The sequence below is a fragment of the Pteronotus mesoamericanus genome, unplaced genomic scaffold, assembly GCF_021234165.1.
Source record: "Pteronotus mesoamericanus isolate MK-2021 breed Mesoamerican mustached bat unplaced genomic scaffold, CSHL_Meso_final contig_347, whole genome shotgun sequence".
Lineage (NCBI taxonomy): Eukaryota > Metazoa > Chordata > Mammalia > Chiroptera > Mormoopidae > Pteronotus > Pteronotus mesoamericanus.
This window is the reverse complement of record NW_026555137.1, coordinates 19,854,153-19,877,785: the sequence shown is the minus strand read 5'-3', so window position 1 is coordinate 19,877,785 and position 23,633 is coordinate 19,854,153. Positions and strand designations below refer to the sequence as shown.

Genomic DNA, 23,633 nt, shown 5'->3' with positions numbered 1-23,633 from the left:
ACGTTAAAATAAGAGGAACTTTTAGTAATTCACATTCAGCTTTGCAGAGGGTGGAGATATTTTTCTCTTTATTCTCCACCTCTATTCCAATTTTGGAAGGAACTAGATCACTTTCTTCTCAAGCATAATGCAATTTTCAGTACTAATGGGAAAATTAAAAGTACTGCAAACATACAGGTAGGTGCTACTGTGCCAGTATAAGTACTAAAAGGGTTGTGTTTAGTAGAAGGATAATATTTGCTTGAAAACTTTTTAAAGTACTTATCAAATATTTGACCCTAAAAAAAGACTGTATGTGATATGTAGTCTTATTTTTATATATATTTTTTAATACAGTCTTATAAAAATATTTGAGAATGGCTTGAGCAGGGCCACATTACTAGTTAATAGGGAACGTAAAGACTTTCCTAGGGCTCATCCCATTCCTTTCTCATTCTCCATCACTGTGGCCTCAACAGCTTCCAGCAGATACAGACATTCCCGTCGTGGAGTTGAGCCCGAGCTTTCCTGCAGCCAGGGTTAGAGCTGTGTCTAACCCTGCCTGGGAGTTGTTAGAAACACTTTCTAGGCCCAATCTAGAGCAAGAATGTAATATATTAGTCAAGTAATGGCCCAAGTCATTTACTCACTGACTTAGAGACTCTATTACTTCATTTATTGCCTCTAATAATGAGGACGTTTTCATTTAAAAGCATATTTTTAGCTGTTCATGTTGTAGAGTTAAAAATGGCAGTGAGTTTTCCATTTTCCACAATAATGTATATAATTTTTTAATGTAAAATGCGGTTAATTTGTTTGTTTTTTATTGAATTTATTGGAGAGGTTAATTTGTTTCTAATGTTTCCTCTTTCTAGCTTGAGTTTTTACAAAAAGGAACAGTCCTTTTTTTTGCTTTAAACAAATAGCTTTATTGCAGCCAGCAGTGATTTGCATCCTGTAAAATCATGCAGACATCAGCAGTGAGTAGAGAGGCCACACAGCTGGACTCTTGGCTGTCTGTACGTGCAGGACGCATTTCAGAATACTGAGAAACTTGGCAGAGCAGCGCTTTCCCACTATTTAATGAGGAGATTTTTTTTTCTAGATTATTTTGCATTATCCGTATGTTATAATACAATGCTCTTCTGTCACACAATGTCATTTCAAACTGGAGCATATTACCTTAGCTTCTGGCTGACATTATGCCCTGGGGCAAGTCATTTCATCTGTCCCTTTGGTCCTTGGCAGCCTTATGCGTCAAACCAGGAAGTTGAACTAAATGATCTCCAGGGTTGTTTCCAGTTCTACAATGTTATGATTCTATTTATGAGTTTCGCTTTAATATGGCATAAGTATTTCTGTGGTATGTGTTTTGCATATTTATATTCATTTCCTTTAATTTTAGGTATGATGAATGGATTAAAGCAGATAAAATAGTTAGGCCTGCTGATAAAAATGTGCCAAAGATAAAACATCGGAAGAAAATAAAGGTAAGCACTTATTTTTCTCTACATCATAACTTTTTGAAGTATATTTTACTGATTATGCTATTACAGTTGTCCCATTTTTTTCTCCCTTTTCTCCCCCTCTGCCCTGCAACCCCCCTTTCACCACCATTCCCACCCAGTCCCCCTGCGCGCTCCCCCCGCCCCGCAACCTTTGAGTTCATGTCCTGGGTCATATCTATAAATTCTTTGGATTCTCCATTTCCTATACTATTCTTAACCTCCCCCGTCTACTTTGTACTTACCAATTATGTTTCTTATTCCCTTACCTTTTCCTCCATTCTCCCTCCTCACCTTCTGATAATAACTCTCCATTCCAGAATCATTCTATGATTCTCTTCCTGTTCTAGTTGTTTGCTTAGTTTGTTTTTAGGTTCAGTTGTTGATTGTTGTGAGTTTGTTGTCATTTTACTGTTCATAGATTTCATCTTCTTTTTCTTAAATAAGCCCCTTTAACATATCATATAATAAGGGCTTCATGATGATGAACTCCTTTAGCTTTACCTTGTCAGGGAAGCATTTTATCTGCCCTTCCATTCTAAATGATAGCTTTGCTGGAGAGAGTAACCTTGGATGTAGGTCCTTGCTTTTCATAACTTTGAATACTTCTTTCCAGCTCCTTCCTGCCTGCAAGGTTTCTTTTGAGAAATCAGCTGATAATCTTATGGGAACTCCTTTGTAGGTAACTCTCTGCTTTTCTCTTGCTGCTTTTAAGATTCTGTCCTTATTTTTAAGGTCTTCGGTATATTTATTGGTCTTCGGTAACCAAATTATGATGTGCCTTGGTGTGTGGTTCCTTGGGTCCAACTTCTTTGTGACTCTCTGAGCTTCCTGGATCTCCTGAAGTCTATTTCCTTGGCCAGATTGGGGAAGTTCTCCTTTATTATTTATTCAAATAAGTTTTCAAGTTCTTGCTCTTCTTTTTCTCCTTCTGGCACCCTATGATTCGGATGCAGGAACGTTTAAAGTCCCAGTTGTCCCAGAGGTTCCTCAGCCTCTCCTCATTTTTTTGAATTCTTGTTTCTTCATTCTTTTCTGGTTAAATGTTAATTTCTTCCTTTTGTTCCAAATCGTTTGATTTGAGTTCCAGTTTCCTTCCCTTCACTGTTGGTTCCCTGTATATTTTTCTTTATTTCACTTTGCATAACTTTCACTTCTTCCCCTTATTTGTGGCCATATTCAACCATTTCTGTGAGCATCCTGATTACCAGTGTTTTGAACTCAGCATCTAATAGGTTGGCTGTCTCCTCATCGCTTAGTTCTTTTTCTGGAGTTTTGACCTCTTTCATTTGGACCATATTTCTTTGTCTCGGTGCCCCTGTTACATTGTGAGGGGCAGAGCCTTAGTTATTCACCAGGACAGGGCAACCCAGGTCGCTGTGTTGTGACACTGTATGGCGCTTGCTTGGCTCCCTCTGCTGGCTTTCAGTTGCTTCCCTGACTACCCACAGCAAATTGGGCCCTTCGGGTGCTGATCCTCAGGTGACTGGGTTTGTGTGCGTTCTAGGACCTTGTGGGTCCCTCCAATGAGCACCACTGTGAGGCAGGGAGTTTCCCCTGCCACAGTGACCCCACAAGTTTTTACAGCCAGAGGTTTTGAGAATTTCTTTTCTCACTCTGGAAACCTGTGTTGGGTGCTCCCCAGTTCCAGCTTATCTGCACATGAATGTGGGACTGTCAAGTCGGCCAGTCTCTGCCTCACCTACCCAGTCCACAGCCTTGTCCTCTCTGCCCTGGCTGCCCATCTCCAACCCTCCTACTGGTCTGGATGAATGTGTCTTTAACTCCTTGGTTGTCAGACTTCCATACAGGTTGATTTTCTGACAGTTTTGGTTGTTTTGTTTTTTTTTAAAAATTTATTGTCCATCTTTTTGGTTGTGCGAGGAAGCAAAGCCTATCTACCTACGTCTCCATCTTGGCCAGAAGTCCTGCATCATAACTCTTAATTAAAGAACTTTTCCTCCAACCTTATGCATTGTGTGTGTGTGCACTAGTGTTAGTAGATTTGGAAATACTCTCTTGAAAAAGCAAATTTATCTAAAGCTAGATTTGGTACAGTCAACACTGTCACTTACGTACAGAAAGGCACATTTTATATGGAGAGTGTTACAGGTTTTAAAACTCTCAGGTTGAAATTGTGTTTCTTTTTTAAATGAATATTTAAGCCTATTTTCAACAATTTATAACACCAGTTAGTAGCAGTATTGCGGCTTGCTTGGCTATCTGGTTGCTAATTTATTTTAACTATATAAATGTAAATATTAAAAACTTTTTGCTCATCCTGCAGTATTTGTTAAATAACTTTGAAAAACAACTCTGGCTGTTTTTTGGGGACTTTTCATGTATCTTTTTGTTATTTAATATATTTTATAACTTAAAAGTTAAACTTAGTATTAACAATGTTAGTAATAAATGAGGGTCGTGATAAATTATGGCTAACGTGAGATTTCTTTTTCCCTTAACCTAGAATAAATTAGACAAAGAAAAAGACAAAGATGATAAATATTCTCCAAAAAACTGTAAACTTCGGCGCTTGTCAAAACCACCATTTCAGACAAATTCATCTCCTGAAATGGCATCTAAACTGGATCTTACTGATGCCAAAAACTCTGATACTGCTCATATTAAATCCATAGAAATTACTTCTATCCTTAATGGACTTCAAGGTAAATATAACAAATGTCCTGTTGCATGCAAATGTTTGTTTTTAGTTTTATAAATCAAATTCTATAAAGATAATTCAGTGACATTATCAAATTTTTTTAATTGAATCAGAATTTTTTTAGCTCTATTATTACTTGAAATAAAATCAGTTACTGATTGAGGCTTAGAAATATTTCTGTTGGTAGATCCAGAGACACCATTAAATTTTAGTTAAAATTTAATATTCACCCTATTGTACTGACACTGCTTTTATTCAGGTACCATCCTTTCAGTTTCCATGTAAAGTATAGTTTTATGTACTTTATATGTACACATATAGTAATATGTGTTATGTCATATTAGTCTATAAAATTATATTGATTTTTTTGGTAAAGAATAATTACTTTGCTTATCTTGATTATGTTTATTTTCTCTTTTATGGTGGCATTACTGCTTAATATTTAAGGCAAAATAAAGTCTAACTATCAGTAAAAGTGATGAGGACAGGTGGATGGGGAGATTTAGTAAACCTTATGGGCAGGGATCTGATCTGTACCTCAGTAAAAATATTTTACATTTTTCATAACTTTGAGTTCAGGTTTTTTAATGATTGTGAGTATAACGGAAATTGGTTTTGTCTCATATTTCAGACAGATATTTACATGAACTCATTCTATAAACTAAGTGGTCTAAATATTCTAAAAGTCATTTTTCCTAATTTTCTAATGTATCAGACATGCAGAACAATATATGGGAAATTGTATTTATAATTTAAAGAATAATTGAACATTTTTATATGTATCACAGTGGTGAATGAATAATATTTACTTAAAATAATTCTGAATTGTCTAACCACTAAGCTATACACCTGAAACCAATAACAATTAAAAAAAGATGGCTTCATGCCATTCGATGAATGTAATAACGATGCTGGTAAAAATAGCATTTGCACTGAATTTGGAATGAAAAATAGAATCAGTGGGGATATTAATAAATACTAAATCTCAAAAAAGAAAAAAAGAATTCAGTATGTCTCGCCCAGAAGTAATTACTATCCTGATTTTAGTGTAATAATTCCTTTTTTTAAGAATTTTATTAAATCTATATATATTCCTAAAGAGGATAATTGTTTTAAAAAACTGAGTAGCAACTTTAGGCTTAGCTATATAAGAAAAGGCACTGTTTCCAGTTAGATGAAGACTCCCTGAGAATGTTATCTGAAGAGTCTCCAGGTTATTTTGTGATTTCATATTTCACTTTTTGGAGAGTTTGCAAAAGCTCTCTAAGGGAATTCAGAGTGGACAGGGTCATAAGGGAGTCTGAGAAACATCAGTTCTCACCATACAAGATGTAGTCGTAGACGAGCAGGAATATGCTCAAGGGGTGCAGCAATCTGTAATTTTTTATTCTAGGCTTATCTTATATCGATATATCTCTACTTAAATCTCTAACTTTCAGGTGTAGGTCAAAACAAAGTGTTTTTGCTGGGTAAAATGATGTCATCAGCTGATCCCAGTATTAGCCCACAAGACATTAAGGGGAGAGCTGGACGTTCATCACCACATAGTCCAAACAAACAATACAGATAAAGAATCCAGTCAAGGTCAGAGATCATCAGGGGCCATCAGGCATCTCGGGGGTGCCAGCTCTTGGACTGCCCTCTTTGGCAATAACCTTGTGCTGATGTGAACTGCTTTCCTTCCGCCTCTGGTACAGGCTCCCTTCCCGGGGAGGTCCCATGCAAGGGGACGCTCTTCAGAGTACTCCTTGGATTTGTTTTGTTTTGTTTTTTGTTTCTCATATCTTTTTTTTGCTGTCTTTGGTACACTCTCATTGTGATGGAGCACATTCTCTTGTAACTTGTTTGTTTGTTGCTTAAAGATTTTATTTATTTTTAGACAGAGGGGAGGGATGGAGAAAGAGAGGGAGAGAAACATCAATGTATGGTTGCCTCTCTCATGCCCCCCCGCACCAGGGACCTGGGCCCGCAACCCAGGCATGTGCCCTGACTGGAAATCGAACCGACGACCCTCTGGTTTGCAGGCCAGCGTTCAGTCCACTCAGCCACACCAGCCAAGGCTCTTGTAACTTTTTAAGAACAAATCATTAAGGGGAAAGGTAATTTTTTTAGAGACTGCAGATCTAAAAATATTGTTATTCTATTCATGATTTAGCTGGATTTGAAGTTTTTCCTTAATAGTATTATTGACATTGTTCAATTGTTTTCTGTTTTGTTTTGTTTTTTTTCCTTCCAGTGTTGTTTCTGTGAAGTCCAGAGCACTTCCAGTTTCTGATTCTTTGTGTGTGACTTGTTTTATCTAATCAGTTCATTACAAAAGACATTTAGGTTATTTCTGTTATTTTTCCTATTGTAAACAGTTAAACAGTGAGCATCACCTTGGCATATTTTTAACATTTGAAATATGCTGTTTTCTTTGGAGAATTTTATTTTATTTATGACCATAGATGAAATTTGACACCTCAGATATTTCCAGTTAGAAAACAGTTATTGCTATGAATGCATATGTGTATGGATATACATATATACAAAGTAAAATTGAGCCCTGGTCAGGTAGCTCAGTTGGTTAGAGGCCTGTACTGATTAGCCAACATTTGCGAGTTCTATCCCTGGTCAGGGCACATAAAAGAAGCAACCAGTGAATGCATAAGTAAGTGAAACAACAAATCGATGTTTTGTTTCTTTTTCCCTCCCTCTCTCTTTCTCTAAAAGTCAGTTAAAAAAAAAAAGAAAAGGAAGAAATAAAAAAATTGACCCCACCTGTGAATGTAGAATACAAATAGGAGTTTATACTCTTGGCATGAAATAGGCTGGGAACAGAATGAGAAGGGTGGGTGGTGGTCAGAGTTCTGTGGAGAAATTAAATGTCTCTAGACACCAGTCTTTCACATTTTGCCACTAGAAATCTGCTTGAGTAAACTAGATCCCTGATGAATCATCTAGTAGAAAGTGTATTCATGAATAAACCAGTCAAGTTTTAGTAGGTCACCCTTACATCTGAATAATCAAGGAGAGCTCCAACATAAAAGATGGAAACTAAAACAAACGGAAGAAATGGCCTTTGAAGAGAGGGATAATGAAGGTAACAAAAAGTGAATTATTATCTCTCTGATTATGACATAATCTCAGACAGCCTATGAGTATCTGCTGATTATTAAATAATTGCAGAGAACCTGTAAGTATCTGGAAACCAAGAATGACAGGAAAAGGAGCAAAGAACAAGAAAAACTTGAAATTAAAATTAAAATTTAATAGAGACTTAAAATTGAAAGTTGAGGGAATCTTGTAGACAGTATAAGAAAGCAGTGATGGAAATCTTAGAGAAAAGGTAAGTGACATGGAGTATCAATCTAGGAACAGTGAAAACAGGAAGAAATTAGCAAGTACCCCCCGACACACACACACATAGACCTGTGTTCTTTGAATGTACTCATGTGTTTATATCTCTTTGTGTTTTATATTGGGGAGAAACTAGCATTGTTTTTAAAATCCCATCAAATACCATGAGGAATCAGGAAGCCATGGAAACAGCATATCTGGTATGCGTCACTAAAAAAAAAAAAATTAAAAAAATAAGCAACAATTGAAAAAAACAACTAGGGTTTTTTTTTTAACTGTCTCACAACTATATTATTGATTTGGTGATTTGTACTTTATTCCTTAGCAAGGAATAGAGCTTCTTAGCTCTGTGTCACATTCTATGTTACATATATAGAGCATGCTTTCTCGCTCTTTCTTGTGGGGGCGGGTGTATCTTACTAAGGACAAATAAGCCTTGAGGGAGAGAGAAATTAGCAAGTAACTAAAAGAGAAAATACGTTTAGAACTGACAGACAAATCTTTACATGGGAAGAGCCCACCAAGTACTCGAAGTTGTGAAGGAAAAGCCATGCCACAGTGCATTATTATGAGATTATATAATAGCAGGAACAAAAAAGTCACCACAAAGGAATGAGAAAACAGATGAAAGTAGTGTTTTCAGCACCGTATGCCTGACGCAAAGAAGTCAGTTGTACCTTCAAAATTTTGAAGGAGAATAATTATCATCTTGGAATTCTGTACCTGTTTAAACTAGTCATCACACAATGGAGTTTGAGGGTCAGGACATACTCAGACATATAAGGACAAAGAATATTTTTCTCGCAATACCTGTTTGAGGAAATGAGTAGGTAATGTGCTCCAACACAATATGAGAATAAACAAACAAACAAAAGAAGGTGTGAGATTAATTTTAACAGTGGGTCTAGGTCAAAAGATAGCGTGCAGGGGATTCCCAGGATGATGGCTGCCAGAACTGACCCAGAGAGCAGCCCGCTGGATGGAGCAGAAACCAGGCCTCCAGAGTAGCGATTTTGGTGAGTGAGGAACCTGGATAGAATGCTTGACTTAATGGAGCGTTTGAAATAAATGTGGAAGATATAAAAAAGGAAGACATAATGTGTAGAAAACAACTTTAGGAAACTCTTGGAAAAATAAAAGGCTATACAAGAAAGGAAATATCGAGTGTACTATTCTGTAATGAACCACATTTTCGTATGTTATAAAAATTATAATTAACATACGTATAAATAAAGAAAGTATGGGGAAAAGGCGGATAGGGATGTTAATAAGAGAAAATCCTCCTTGCTTAAAGCTGGCTAATCTTCAAAAATCAACAAATAGAATATTGAGATCATGGTAATAACTGTCATAAGAAATAGTTATAACCATATATATATGTATTGCATTGATAATTTTAAATATTTAATTATGCAGTAACACATTGTGAAGTTTAAATGTTTTTAGCCATCTTAATTGTATCAATTTTTTTTTTTTTTTTTTTTTTTTTTTTTACTTTAAACAAACTCAGCTAAAGAACATACTACATGGATTTCTCAGTACAGCGTTGTAGTTGAGATTTTGAATTCCACAGTCAAATGACTTAGATTTCATCTGGACTTTTTCTAGCTCTTTGGAGTAGTTTAACCTCTCTAAATTCTAGTTTTCTAAACTGTAACACGGGGCTGATAAAACATACCTCCCAGCATTATTGTGAGATTGAAAATATCCGCAAAAAGCATATCAAAGTACCTAGCATATACCAGTTTCTCAATAAATGTTTTGTTAAAGTCATAATAAAAGCTATTATTTTTATTCTTAATTGAATTTATTTACTGTAACACATTAAAAAAATACTATAAATATTTTTATGTAAGATCATTAGTTAATTGTGCCATTCTTTCAAGTATTCGTTGTAGAAATCCATTGTGTATAAAAATCCTTGAATAATCATTGCTACATAGAAAATGAAGGGTATCCTTTTGTAAGAATACAGGTTTTGGAGTTACAACGGTCTGGGACTATATCCTGGCTCTACTATTTTCTGCTCATAGATTGGAGAGGTTTCTTTTTTATAATCAGCTTTATTAAGGTATAATTTACAGACAATAAAATTGATGACTTTTATGTTCACAATTTATGAATTATGGCAAAAGTATATAGTAGTAAAACTGCCACCCCAGGCATGATACAGACATTTCCACCATTGGGTGAGTGAGTGTCTTAATTCTGTGAAGCTGCTTCCTCACTTGTAAAACAGAGCAAACCTGGCGAGCGGGATGGCTAAAACATAAGAGCTAATATATAAAATTCCTGGCACAGAAAAGACACTGCTAGTCGTCTTAGCATACTCATCATTTTTCTTATTTCTTCTTTTCTAGCTTCTGATAGTTCTGCTGAAGACAGTGAGCAGGAGGATGAAACGGGGGCTCACGACATGGGCAGTAACAGCAAAGAGGAATGTAAGACTGACTACTTGGCCCACGCCAGAAATGATCTTCTTTCAAAAGAGCAACAGAACAGTTCATCTTTGCTAGAAGAAAGCAAGGTTCATGCAGATTTGATAATATCTAAACCAGTGTCAAAATCTCCAGAAAGAATGAGAAAAGATATAGAAGGATTATCTGAAGATTCTGATTATGAAGAAGATGAAGTCACAAAAAAGAGAAAAGATGCCAAGAAGGACAGCACAGATAAATCCTCAAAGCCACAAGTAAAACGTGGAAAAAGAAGGTATTGCAATACAGAGGAGTGCTCAAAAACTGGATCACCCAGCAAAAAGGATGAGAAGGCCAAAAACAAAGAATCCCTTTGCGTAGAAAACAGTAGCAACAGCTCTTCAGATGAAGATGAAGAAGAAAAGTCAAAAGCAAAGCTGACACCAACTAAAAAATACAACGGTTTGGAGGAAAAAAGAAAATCTCTGCGGACGACTGGTTTCTATTCCGGATTTTCAGAAGTGGCAGAAAAAAGGATAAAACTTCTAAACAACTCTGATGAAAGACTTCAGAACAGCCGAGCTAAAGATCGAAAAGATGTCTGGTCGAGTATTCAAGGACAGTGGCCTAAAAAAACGCTGAAGGAGCTTTTTTCAGACTCTGACACGGAGGCCGCGGCTTCCCCGCCGCACCCTGCCTCCGAGGAGGGCCCCGCCGAGGGGACCCTGCAGCCCGTGGCCGAGGAGGAGAGCTGCTCACCCAGCACCGAGCTGGAGGCGCCCACGCCCGCCAGTGCCGACAGCCAGCCCCCCGAGGAGAAGCCCCTGGAAGTCGGTGACAGGAAAGCGGAATTCCCGAGTAGCGGCAGCAACTCCGTGCTCAACACCCCGCCTACCACCCCGGAATCGCCGTCCTCAGTCACTGTCACGGAGGCCAGCCGGCAGCCGTCCTCTGTGACAGTGTCAGAAGCGCTGGCCCCAAACCAAGAAGAGGTCCGGAGCATCAAGAGCGAAACCGACAGCACCATCGAGGTGGACAGCGTTGCCGGGGAGCTGCAAGACCTGCAGTCGGAGGGGAACAGCTCGCCCGCGGGCTGCGACGCCAGCGTGAGCTCCAGCAGCAGCGCCCAGCCCGAGCCCGAGCCCGCGGAGAAAGGTGAGGCGGCGCGGCCGCGTGTCCGGCGCTCTTCCCGTGCCGGGCCTGCCGGGGGCAGCGCGGTGAGGGCGCGGGAGGAGGGGGAGACCCGTGGCGCCAGGCCCCGTGCAGACCTGATTGACAGTGTGCGCCGTGGCCCAGGCGGCCTGAGCCGCTTAAATGTATGTCTGTGACGCCGTTTGCCGTGGAGATGTGCAGTTTCTCACATTTTGATTGACTGACAGGCCCCTCCACCCTTAACCAGATACCGTGTGTAGGGAGGGGTTTGGAGCAACCGACTGCCCAGGCACTGCTTTCCTCGGGCAACGCTGTCAAGCTGACTTTGAACCCTAACGTGTGTGAGTTTGTAATCTGATGCTTTCTCAGAAGCACAGCTACAAGTTGAAGAACGAGTGTGTATATTAATAACCTACAGTAATACTTTTTTTTTAATTTTCTGTCTAGTTGTTAAAAGTGGAAATTCAAACTAGTACTCTCCAAAGGTTTTGGTGCTTTTTGATAGTGCTGTGGCTGTACTTCTGTCATCATTTTTCTTACAAACCGCTTCATTTGAGTGTCTTTAAATCAGTATACTCTAGCCTAATACTTGGCTTCAAAAACTTACTTTTCCGTTGTGAAGATACAGTACTAGATAGGAGGTGTATTTTATGTGGCATACCAGGTTTTAGTATGTCAGCTTCAAGATTTTAGCTAAGCTTAAAAAGATACAAAAATCCAGGTTTTGTCACACAAATTTTTTCCCCCAGCTTTATTGAGATATACTTGACATAACCCTATATTTTTGAAAAATTAGTATTCGGTAAAAACTATAGTTGCAGTTAAATTGAGATGGTCTTTTTTTTCCATATTCACAGATAAAGCTTCTATGATTGTATTCGTGTGCCATACTATCTCATGGAACTGACTTGTCCAGACATAAATAATCTTCAAAACTAAAAAAGCCTGTGTCGTAGATGATTTCAACAATAATATGATAAAATTTTAAGGATTATAATGCATAAGAGATTGTTTCCTTAACTGTGTTCCTCATATCTTATGAAAGATTAAAATATTTTTTTAAGAAAGATAAGATAGCTTGTGCTTTAATAGACTGAGTCAATATTGCCCTGTCGAATTTTAACTTTGATTAGGTTACTAAATTAAGAACCCTGAGAACTTCCAAAATTAGGGTGTCAGAGACTATGTGCTTTATCAAATCAAAGCATATAATATTTTTTTTAGAATTTATATCCTTTAGGGATAATTTTTTTTTAAGATTTTATTTATTTTTTAGAGGAAAGGAGTGAGAAAGAGAGGGAGAGAAACATCAGTGTGTGGTTACATCTCATGCGCCCCTTGCCAGGGACCTGGCCCACAACCCAGGCATGTGCCCTGACTGGGAATCAAACCAGTGACCCTTTGGTTCGCAGGCCGGCGCTCAATCCACTGAGCCACACCAGCCAGGGCTAATTTTTTAAGTGCCTGTTTCATATGACCTCATTTTGATAAAGGTGTCTGTTGATACTAGAGAATTATTTAGATTTAGGATTTTCCTCCAATTTAGCCTACATTAAGCTATTTGTTTCTTGTAGCTAAAAGTTTCAAAATTAAACTCTTCGAGAAAAACTTGGCAAATATTTTTAAGAGTCTGTGCTTCAATATAGTCAATATCTAAGTCACCTTGTTTATGTTTCACTTTGTAATATAAAAATAGTTTTAGGAAAAGTTAACAATAGTCCACTTAAAAAAAACCCCCAAAAAACTAGGAAGTTGCAGCCTTCCATTTTTTGACCAAGGAAGCCATGTCATATATGCTCAAAGTTGATTTTACCATTGGTAACAGGATTAAGAAACTGTTTCACAGCAAAAGTGGCATAGTTCTATCCTAATATTAACTATATTGTGACATTGCAGTATCTGACATTGGAACTGAATAGATAGGACTTTATTCATCTCTGGAAAAAGAGCTTACTGTATAGTCTGGGAGAAAACAGTACAGTAAGAAAGAATCAGAAAAGAATAATATAGAAACTACAGTTTAGTGATTAATCAGTGAAGCCTGAGCATCAGGGAAGATTAGTGAAAATTTAGGACTTGGGCTAGTCCTTGAAAACAAGGGAGGCATTTTTATTGTTTTTGAGTATTTTCCTACCAAGAGGATGAACCGTTTTTTAGAACTATGCTGGATTTGTAAATGTTTTTTGTGTTAACCAGTGCCCTGGAAACTAAGTTATTGTTGAAATAAATAAATATGTAATATAACTAAGTGTGAATTACTACTAAAATTTATCCTATTATATCATTTAAAATTATATTAATATCATTATAAGATATATCAATAATATTTTAACCTGTAACTAAATCTTTTGTTTTTACTGAATTTTAGCAAAATTTAGTTATTATTTTCAACATATGCCTGTTTTTGAATTACTACTAGATGTCATAAATTCTCAGTACTATATTGAGAACTATTTCCACTTTATATCTGATTTTTCTAAGAAGGATGCTTACACTTAGTTGTTTTTTTTTTAAACTCTAATTTTTTTATGTGTAATAAATCAGCTCATTAATAATTTATTTTAAAAATAATACTACATTTTATACTAATTTATAATCTCCTAAAGAACATGTAGTTTCACCTTGTTCTATGCTTCTGAAATGTGGAATTAATTTATACCTAGGAAAAGCTTGATTTTATTTTGTGTTAATAATTTTTTTCCTGTCGTAGCCTGTACAGGTCAGAAAAGAGGGAAAGAAACTCAGGGAGGAGGAAGTTCATCGAAAAAGCAGAAACGAAGCCATAAAGCAACAGTGGTAAACAACAAAAAGAAGGGGAAAGGCAGTAAGTGTGAAACCTCTAATTTTTTAAATATAAAAATAATGGCGGATATGGTGATCATTTCGTAAGGTATATAAATGTTGAATCACTATGTTACAGGCCTGAAAGTAATTGTTTCATGTCAATTATAATTTAAAAAATTATGGTGGATATGTTTTTTCCCCATTAAGGAAAGGGTATTCAGAATGGGGATAGGTCAATATTTTAATTTTGTCACTACCCTCAAAAAAGTCACACAGAAATCTTCTCATCCTAGGTAAATTCTAGGATTAATCAGTTTGGTCTTACTCAGCAGTGGTATTCATTGCTGATGAATGAGCAGGTAATCCTTTTTAAAATAACATCTAATACAATATGGAAAAGAACATCTTCGTCTTAATTTTATGTCCCATAGTTCTTTCCCTTTGTCATATCACATTATGAAATGCTTCAACTGTGTATTATTTTCATTATGATGAAATTGATTGCTTTGTAACTCTTCAAGGCAAAATCAGCCTGGAAGAGAACAACCAAGATGGCTTTAGAGCTTTAATCCCAACAACTCCAGTTACCACCTTTATCTTTGCTACTTCAAACTATGTGGCAAAGAGTAGCTGTGAACAATATATACATTGGTTAAGTGTGCTCTTAACTAAAGCCTTAATTTTAGCAATGACTCTGTTCATTGACCTACAGGAAATATATATACTGTATTTCTCCTGAGAGCTGCACATTTTATCTCTCTTTTGTAGACAAAGTGAGAAGCAGAAAATATGTAAAGAATTTTTTTTCAGGTGCCCCACACTGACCTCCTGCTGCTCTTCCAGGAGACTCCTGCCACCTCCACTGCCTGACCTTTGCTATCGGCCGGCTTGGCTGCACTTCAGTGCAGAAAAGGGTTATGCGGCCAGCTCCCCGAGGTTCTGCTGAGCCCATATGACTTCCAGGCGGTGAATATGGCGTTCCTTGGGGCCCCGGGCGGCTGTGCTCAGCAAGGCCATGAAAGCCAGGCTGAGGCAGACCACTGCATCAGAGTGGGGCCAGGCCTTGGGGGCTTAGTTAGGAGTTGCCAGGGTCCCAGAGCAGCAGTGGGGGGACTGGGAGGGGATTTGATTAAGGAGTGTGTTGTGAGAGAGTGTGGAGTTTCTTCATTCTTGAAACACCACAGTGGGAGGAGTTGCTGTGTACTTTTCTTATCTAGGATATTTTTCAGGCCTTGAGAGCCTAACTATACTTCTTTTCTTTTGGTAGCTGTTGTTAAATGAAGAATCAATAAATATATGCCAATTTGATCATCAATTATTTGGAATAACTGACAGGATATTTAAAGCATTTTTTAAATTATACTCTGATTTTGTCTTCAGGATTTTAACCATTTAAATGACATTTCCTAAGAGGTGTCATCTTCAGCAAGCCAGTTAACATCCAAATAATATAGAGCTATAGCTGTTAATTGTGTTTTCACATTTTAATTATTGGGCTTATGCCTTGGTAAATCAGAATGGGGATACCACTCTCTGAAAATAATTTAGCTTTCATGGAATCTAAAATAATACTTTGTATCCAGAAAGAGGTCATTGATGGGAGTATGGGTACCATCACCTAGTCACATGATAAACTGTCAAGGTGTTAAGTAAGCATTTCCCTTCTATTACTGAGGCTTTAGTCAGCAAAGACAGATGTAACACAATATTACATAGACTTCAGAGTTTTTCATAAATCACTGAATATATTTACTGTGGTAAAACTGATGGTTTATTTCAGTCATCAAGCCATGATGTAGGAGTTACTTAGGAAATTCATTGTATGTATCAAAACTTAGAGTTTACTCCCTAATAATCTGTATTGAATATGATGATTAATGCATCATTGGGGCCAAAGGAGTAGCATACATGTATATAGTCTAAAATGTTAAAATTCAGAAGTTTCAATAATAACTCATTTTAAAAGATTCTGTACTCTATGTTAACATGATAGAATAAAAAGCCATTCATATAATTGCTGTATATTTGACAGTCTACCAGGTATAATGGAAAATTAGTTAGTTTTCTTTTAATATTAGTGACAATTCAGGTAAGAAGAATTTTTGTTTTTGTTTTGCTTAATTGTGATGCTGGCGCATTTGTACATGATGATTTTCCAGGTTGTTAGGCAGGATCTATAAAACAAGTTGTTTACTGTAGTAATAAATTCAAATGGTTAATTTTAAATTGTCCATTAAAATCTATGACAAAGTCTTTGTTACTTTTCTGTTTACTAATGCTTTTCTTTGTATTTTCCTTTCAGCAAACAGCAGTGATAGCGAAGAACTTTCTGCTGGGGAAAGTGTAACTAAGACTCAGCCGGTCAAACCCGTGTCTGCGGGGATGAAGTCTCACAGCACCAAATCTCCTGCAAGGACACAGTCCCCAGGAAAATGTGGCAAGAATGGTGACAAGGATCCTGATCTCAAGGAACCCAGTAATCGATTACCCAAAGTTTACAAATGGAGCTTTCAGATGTGTAAGTGACAGATACTAAATTAACAGTTAATCTGTAGAAACTTTCTCCTAGTAACTCTTGATGCTGATAACTCTAGAAAAAGAGGTTATGACCAAACTGAGAGACACAATAACCAGTTGCATTCTAGAGACTTCATTTGGATATTGATTTGAATAAACAAATTGCTAAAAGAAAAAAATGTAAGGCAGTTGAGGGAAATACCAACATTGACCAAGTATTCTGACGTGGGGTAAGGAGTAGACAAAGGGTATACGAATGAGGTGAGATTTGCCAGGAAGTGCTAATTACTGAAGCTGGGTGACTAGTGTATGGGGCTGCATTATATTACTCTTATACTTCTGCATACATGAGAAATCTCCATAATAAAAAATTTTTTGGAAAAAAAAGAGACTACCCCAGAGTTTCTCACACAGAGAAATATTCTTAGGATACTGAAAATTGCTTTAGAGCTTTTGAAAAACTTTCTCCAATTTAAGTTATTCATACGTGCTCATAAAAACAATCTAAAAAGAACAAAAAGAGGATAAAAGAAAACTTTATCCACGTTCTTGACATTTAAAAATGTATACAATTTTAACATTTTTGTGTCTTCCCAGTCTTTTTTCTAAGCATGATTTTTAAGGATATACTCGTGATATTGTACATGAATGTGGAATTTTTAGCACACATATTTAGGTTGTAAGATCTTTAATTCTACACATTCATTAGTGCATACATTATGCCCTAGGCATTGGTCTACGCTAGGAGAAAACCTTAGGGAAACATAATTTACAAGCCGTATTTTTAGTTTTTCTGCCTTCATCTCATTCTACAACCACACTTTTTTTTTTTTTGGTATGTTAAACTTTTGTTCAAAAATACATATTAATGAAAGTTTTAACTCCACAGCGGACCTTGAAAATATGACAAGTGCTGAACGCATCACAATTCTTCAAGAAAAACTGCAAGAAATCAGAAAACATTATCTGTCATTAAAATCTGAAGTAGCTTCCATTGATCGGAGAAGAAAGCGTTTGAAGAAGAAAGAGAGAGAAAGTAAGTGTTTTTACCTTGATTTACTTAAACATAAAGCAGCTTTTGACTCTGCAGTTAGATTGTATATCTTCAGGCAAGTTCTTTAATCTCTCTGACTTATTTTCCTCATCTGTAAAATGGAAGAAAAACTTTGCAATTAATAATGTTTACTGTCACAGAGCTTACAATCTGCCTCCTAAAACATCCTTTTAAAATTTCAGTTAGTAAAAAACACTGTGAAGAGAATGGGAGTGGATCTGAGGGAAAGACTTGTTTTGTTTTCTGCTCAGCTTCACACACCAAAGTACCACTGTGTGGGAGGTTTAAACAACAGAAGTTTACTTCCTCGCGTTCTGGAGGCTGAAAAATCTAAGGTCGGGGCGTCAGCAGGTTTGGTTTCTCCTGAGATCTGCCCTTGGCTTGCAGATGGCCGCCTTCCTGTGGTGTCCTCTGTGCGCACGGTGGACAGAACCTCTGGTTGTCACATCCCCCTCTTACAAGGATGCCAGTCTGGCTCAGTTAGGGCCCTCCCTTACGACCTCTCCTAACTTGAATTACCTCTCTGAAGGCCTGATGCAAATACAGTCACATTGAGAGGCAGAGTTTCCACATAAAATTTTGGGGAGACACAATTCAGTCCATAAAATGGTCCTAGGCAGGAAGAACAGCAAGTATTCCCTAACACAGAGTTTCTCAGATTTAGAACTGTTGACATCTTGGGCCAGATCATTCTTTGCTGTGGGGTGTTGTCCTATAGGGTGTTTAGCATCCTCTCTGGCCTCTATCCACTAGATGCCAGGAGCTCCTCACAGTTATGACAGCCAAAAATGCCTCCAGACGTTGCCAGATATCCTTTAGGGGGGAGAATCAGCCCAGGTGGGGAACAGCTGCTCTAAGCTGGGAACACGCTTGGTGCTTTCAGGAGCGGAAGGAAAACCATTGTGGTGAGAAGTAAGTGGTAGAGATACCAGGTAGATAAGCAGTATGAGGAGTTCAGACTTCATTCTAAGTAGATGGACATCTACTTGAAATGACATGATCTATTTATAATTTTTCAAAGAACTCTGTGTGGCTTGTGGAAAGTAGCCTCTGGAGGGTAGTAGAAGCAGAGTGGACCAGGCAGCCCACCGCAGTAGTTAGAGGATGGTGACTTGGACCAGGGTGGTTTCAGTAAAGATGGAGAGCAGCGAATGTTGAGCTACCAGCACTTGTTGATGGATTAAATGTGGTGGACGAAGAAGGAATTAGGGTGACCTGTTGGTTTTGGGCTGGAACAGCTGGATACAGATTGTAGGTTGGGGAGCACACAGAGGATGAGACGCGCTGTTGTAGCCCTGTTAGGTTTTAAAATGCATGTTAGGCATCCAAGTGGCATGCCAGCTAGACAGTGGGATATTTAAGTTTATAGCTCAGGAGAAAAGTCAGGACTAGGGATATAATTTTCAAACCATTTGCATATCTATAATACAATAGTTACTGCAAAATGGTTTTTAAAGCCCCAGAACTTAAGTAAGTCACCCAGGAAAGGATGTGAGTAGAAAAAAGGAGAGCTCGGGTAAACCAGCTTTTAGAGGTGGGGCTGGGGAGAAGCCAGGAGCAGCCAAACTTGAGAAGTAGCCTTGAACGAAGAAAACCATGGGAAGATGGCCAAAGCAGGAGTTTCAGGAGACCGGGAGAGGTGTGGTCAGCTGTTGCCAAAGGCAGTAGTAGAGCTATGGACCCTTCTGTTTCATCTTTAAGAAGCAGTTAGCCTTCCATTCCCATTACCAAATAAATTCGTAAGAAACTCCAAACCTAGAAAGATACAGGAATTGGGTTGCGGGGGGGGGGGGCGGGGAGAGACTGTTGGGTGGATTACAGATTTTTCCCATTGGATTCAAAGCTCCTTTTGACATGTTTTATCATTACAGAAAGTTTACTCTTCATTTTATTTTCACATCCTAACAGACTGGGCACAGGATGTTTCTTTGTCTGATCCAGACAGGAGCATTTCTTGGTCTGTCCTTTTTCAGTTCCGTCTGTAGTTTGACACTGTCTAGTCACTTGAGATACACTAGGTTTTCCTTTCTTTACGTTATGAGATGTGAGACTGGACTGCTTTTTTTTTCTAAATTTATTGAATATTGGGGTGACATTGGTTAATATAATTATATAGGTTTCGGGTAGAATTGACTGCTCCTGTAAGCTAAATGATTTTGGAGAATATAGCAGAATTGTAGTCTAGTGTTTTATTTCTTTTTATTGTGTTGTATAAGTTTTTATTACACTACTGATTTGCTTTCCCCTTTCCTTAGGTGCTGCTACATCCTCATCCTCTTCTTCGCCTTCATCCAGTTCCATAACAGCTGCTGTTATGTTAACTTTAGCTGAACCATCCATGTCCAGCGCATCACAAAATGGAATGTCAGTTGAGTGCAGGTGACAGCAGGACTTGCTAAAGCACTTTGCACTTAATGGCTGTTGAGGGCCACGTCTTTTTTATACTGCACAGTGGCACAAAAAAATCAGACAAAGCACTATTTTATATTTAAGAATTGTTTCTTGACAAGCTGACTTGGCACTTAAGTGCACTTTTTTATGAAGAAAAAGTACAATGAACTGCTTTTCCTCAAGCAATAATTGTTTCCAACTTGTCTGGGAATTGTGTGTCTGGTGACTTGAAGGCCTTCCACTGTGGCTGAGGGAGGCTTTTCACTGCCTGTAGAGACAACACAGTAAGCGTAGTTACCGGGTGGGCCAGAACACGGTAAGGCAACTTACTGTATATCTATTCCCTTGTATTTTGTTAAAGCTGGAGCATTTGATATTTTTCCATTTATTTATGAAAAATATGAACCTATTTTCATTTGTACAAGCTAATTGTTTTTTAAAGAGAGTCACCTCAGGGTGGCTTTAATTGTATAAGTCAAGCACATGTAATAACTTCAAAACCTGCAGTTAACAGGATATCAGACATCAATCCTGGTAACCAAATATTAAAGATTCTCTTTAAAAAAGACTGAACATGTTTACAGGTTTGAATTAGGCTAAAAGGTCTTGCAGTGGCTTTTCATACCCCTTCAAATTGGAATGGAACTACTGTACTTTGCCATTTTTCTATAAATCAGTATTTTTTTTTAATTTTGATATAATACATTGTGTGAAAAAAAGAAAATGGCTAATAAACTGTATTAAATCTTAAACAATGTATAAAGATTGTACTTAGCCAGTTCAAAGTGTATATTTATTCATAATGAATTATAACAGTTATATTTTTGTGTTTTCTTGTAAATGTTTCTTTTCCTTAAATACAGATAATTCATTTGTATTGCTTATTTTATTATGAGCTACAACAAGAAGACTTCAGGAACAAGTAAACTGTATTAGTATGGTTCAAGGTTGTTGATATAAACTGTCTCAAAAGGATGGTTGTTATTTTAAGTATAAATAGCTAATCGGGTGGTAGACCTATAAAATTAAATGCCTTGTATAAAATCCAAAATGAACACAGAATTGTTTTCACTTGTATTGACTTTATGTTGTATGATTCCAATCTCTGTTCTGTTTGGCACTTGTATTTAATTCTACACCTTTGTAAGACATTTGTATATTGCGGATGTGTTCATTCAAGCTATTTAATACCTGGCACTGTTAATACACAGTACTTTACTGTACAGACTGTTTTACTGTTTTAATTGTAGTTCTGTGTACTTTTTTTGAATGGGGCTGGCATGTTTTATTTGTTTTCTGGCAATACGACGTGAGAATTTCAAAGCGTTTTGTTGTAGATGCTAACGTGTCAGAATCCTTTACATTCAACTTTTCTAAGAAAAGCATTTTCAGTCTTGTAGTGTGTGCTTACAGTAACTAATTTTGTTGAAAATGGTTTCAAGTTACTCAAATTTGTACAGGACTGTAAAGATTTGTTGACAGCAAAACATTGAAGAAAAAGCTTATAGAATAAAAGCTATAAAGTATATATTAGGTTCTGCAAACAGTGAAGAATTATGTAATATATTGTATAAATGTAAGCAAAGGCTCTGAAATAAAATGCCATAGTTTGTGAATCATTGATTCTGTTTCTAAAAGATTAAGTAATTTTAGTTCATTTCTGTATGTGATGACTGACTGGAACATATATCTCCAGCCTGTGTTGTCAGGAGGGGTTAATTGACATACAAAATAGAAATGTCCTACCTATGAAAATTGAAAGTCCACTAACTAGATTCTGGATTTATTAGGTGTTCTTATATCTTTGTATATACTATTTTGCTTTAGTCTGAGCATGATAAATACTTAAGATTTGGAGATTTGTCTAAAGGAGAAAAATCAGAAATTATTTTTCTTTAACATACTTGAAACCATTACCAGCAGCTACCTTTTTTTTTTTCCTTTTCTTTTCCTTTTTTTTTTTTTTTTTTTTGTCTGTCTTTTAGTTTATAAGACCCTTGTTGGTCTCATACTTTTAGTGCTCTGTACCCGCTGCACATTGGAATCACTGAGCATTGTTAAAACAGTAGTCAATAGGCTCCACTCTCAGAGTCCTATTTAATTGATTTGGGATGACACCTAGATTTTGATCTTTTTGTTAAAGGTCTACAGTGATTTTAATATGCCTTAGGATTGAGAATCACTGCTTTACTGCAAACCTTTTAAGACCAATAGCTTTTTTTGTCCCATTTAATGAACTTTCCACAAAGAGAAAAAAACTAAAAAAAAAAAAAAAAAAAGGTTTTATTTATTTATTTTTAGAGAGGGAGGGAGGGAGGGAGAAAAAGATAGAAACATCAATGTGTGGTTGCCTCTCATGTGCCCCCCCTACTGGGGATCTGGTCTGCAACCCAGGCATGTGCCCTGACTGGGAATCGAACTAGCGACCCAAACAAAAAGAAAATATACTATTTTAAGGCCCAGAAAGCTCAAGTGGTATTTTTAAAGCAACTTTGGTATGACCTTTATTTTCACAGAAATTAGTTTAACTTTCAAGGGATGAATTTTAAAAACCATGAGTAGTACTTCCTGAAATACTGTCCTAAAATGCTGGATCCCAGAAATGCTCTGGGAATTTGTCAACGGTATTTTGGAAATGCTATGTATAGCACATTTCCTTCTTAGAGATTCAGTGTTAGCATATTAAAAACTCTGAGAAGACCTATAAGGAGACACCTGGCCAACTGTCTTCATCCTACTGTCTGCAGTCTTACCTGTTTTCCAAGGAACTCCTGATAAATACTTTGTGTGTTACAGAAAGTGTTCTAAAGGCGAATGATCCCAAACTTTGTTGGAGTTGAGGTTTACACTCTTGGGCGTCTCTGCCCTCTTCCTGCCCTTGTGTCCTTCTTCCCAGCTTCTCTGGAGAGTTTTGGCAATTTCATGGTGTTACTAGAATTTAACTTAAGTTTTGTCCTGGTGACCCACACTGTATTTTTTCAACCTAGTCTACAATCTATTATACAACTAAGACTGTTTAAATTTTTTTTTACAGTGTTCTCCCAAACTGTTTTTTCCTACTAAAATACTAATCTCAGGGTGAGGTCTTGTTAAATTTCTTAACTTGGGAGATTAGGGAAGATGGAGCAGATTCCATGAAAACCCTGACTTTTTTTTTTTACATTTTTTTTGTATTTTTCTATGAAGAATCCTTGTATTTTCAGAAACTTCAGAAGAGATTAAGTGATCACTAAACAATTAAAATCCAGTTCTGAACAGCAATGGGGACTGTTGAATTCTAACCTGCTATTTTGGGGTTTGGGGCTAACAAGATGGGTTCTGCATGTATAAGATGTAATCCCCCAGAGGAATAGTTTCATGGTTTAGTTTGAACCATGCATATAAGGTATAAAATTGCATATTAAATTTTATGGGCAGGGAAAACAAGTGCATAAGAGGTTAAAGAAGGCGGTGTTGGAGCGTGTAGAACCTGATGGCTGATGCGATTGTGACAGAGATGCAAACCTTGATGCCCAGGTGGGGGGTTCACTGGAAATGACATCTGTGAAGGAAGAAGAAGGCCAAGATGTCATGAGGTTGCAGTGTGCGGACGCGAAGTGATCCTTTGGATAATGGTAGGCAGAGTGGGTAAGGAATGGGGTTGGGGACATTCTGAAGGAGGAATGAATAGAATTTCCTCTTTGAACTATATAGGACAGATGGAGATGCTCGAGTAGCAAATACTGACAGTTGGATTTTTCTCATCTTTGTGAAATACTGTAAGGTCACAATTATGAAAAACCAACATAAGGGGCTCACAAATGAAAACCAAGTCCAAACAGCCTGATTGTTGT

General features: G+C 37.2%; 1 protein-coding gene across 4 annotated transcripts in view; it reads left to right on the top strand.

Annotated features, from left to right (window-relative positions):
- The window catches only part of ARID4B (AT-rich interaction domain 4B), a 133,923-nt gene extending 112,543 nt beyond the window's left edge, over positions 1 to 21,380 (top strand). For all 4 annotated transcript variants that reach the window (XM_054576766.1, XM_054576767.1, XM_054576764.1 and 1 more), the window contains 7 exons: positions 1,385 to 1,469; positions 3,952 to 4,150; positions 9,846 to 11,057; positions 13,765 to 13,878; positions 16,141 to 16,356; positions 17,245 to 17,391; positions 19,665 to 21,380. In XM_054576766.1, the coding sequence (XP_054432741.1) occupies positions 1,385 to 1,469; positions 3,952 to 4,150; positions 9,846 to 11,057; positions 13,765 to 13,878; positions 16,141 to 16,356; positions 17,245 to 17,391; positions 19,665 to 19,792 (2,101 nt within the window). In that variant the 3' untranslated portion in view covers positions 19,793 to 21,380. The remainder of the gene's footprint in view (positions 1 to 1,384; positions 1,470 to 3,951; positions 4,151 to 9,845; positions 11,058 to 13,764; positions 13,879 to 16,140; positions 16,357 to 17,244; positions 17,392 to 19,664) is intronic.
- Positions 21,381 to 23,633: the final 2,253 nt, after the last annotated feature.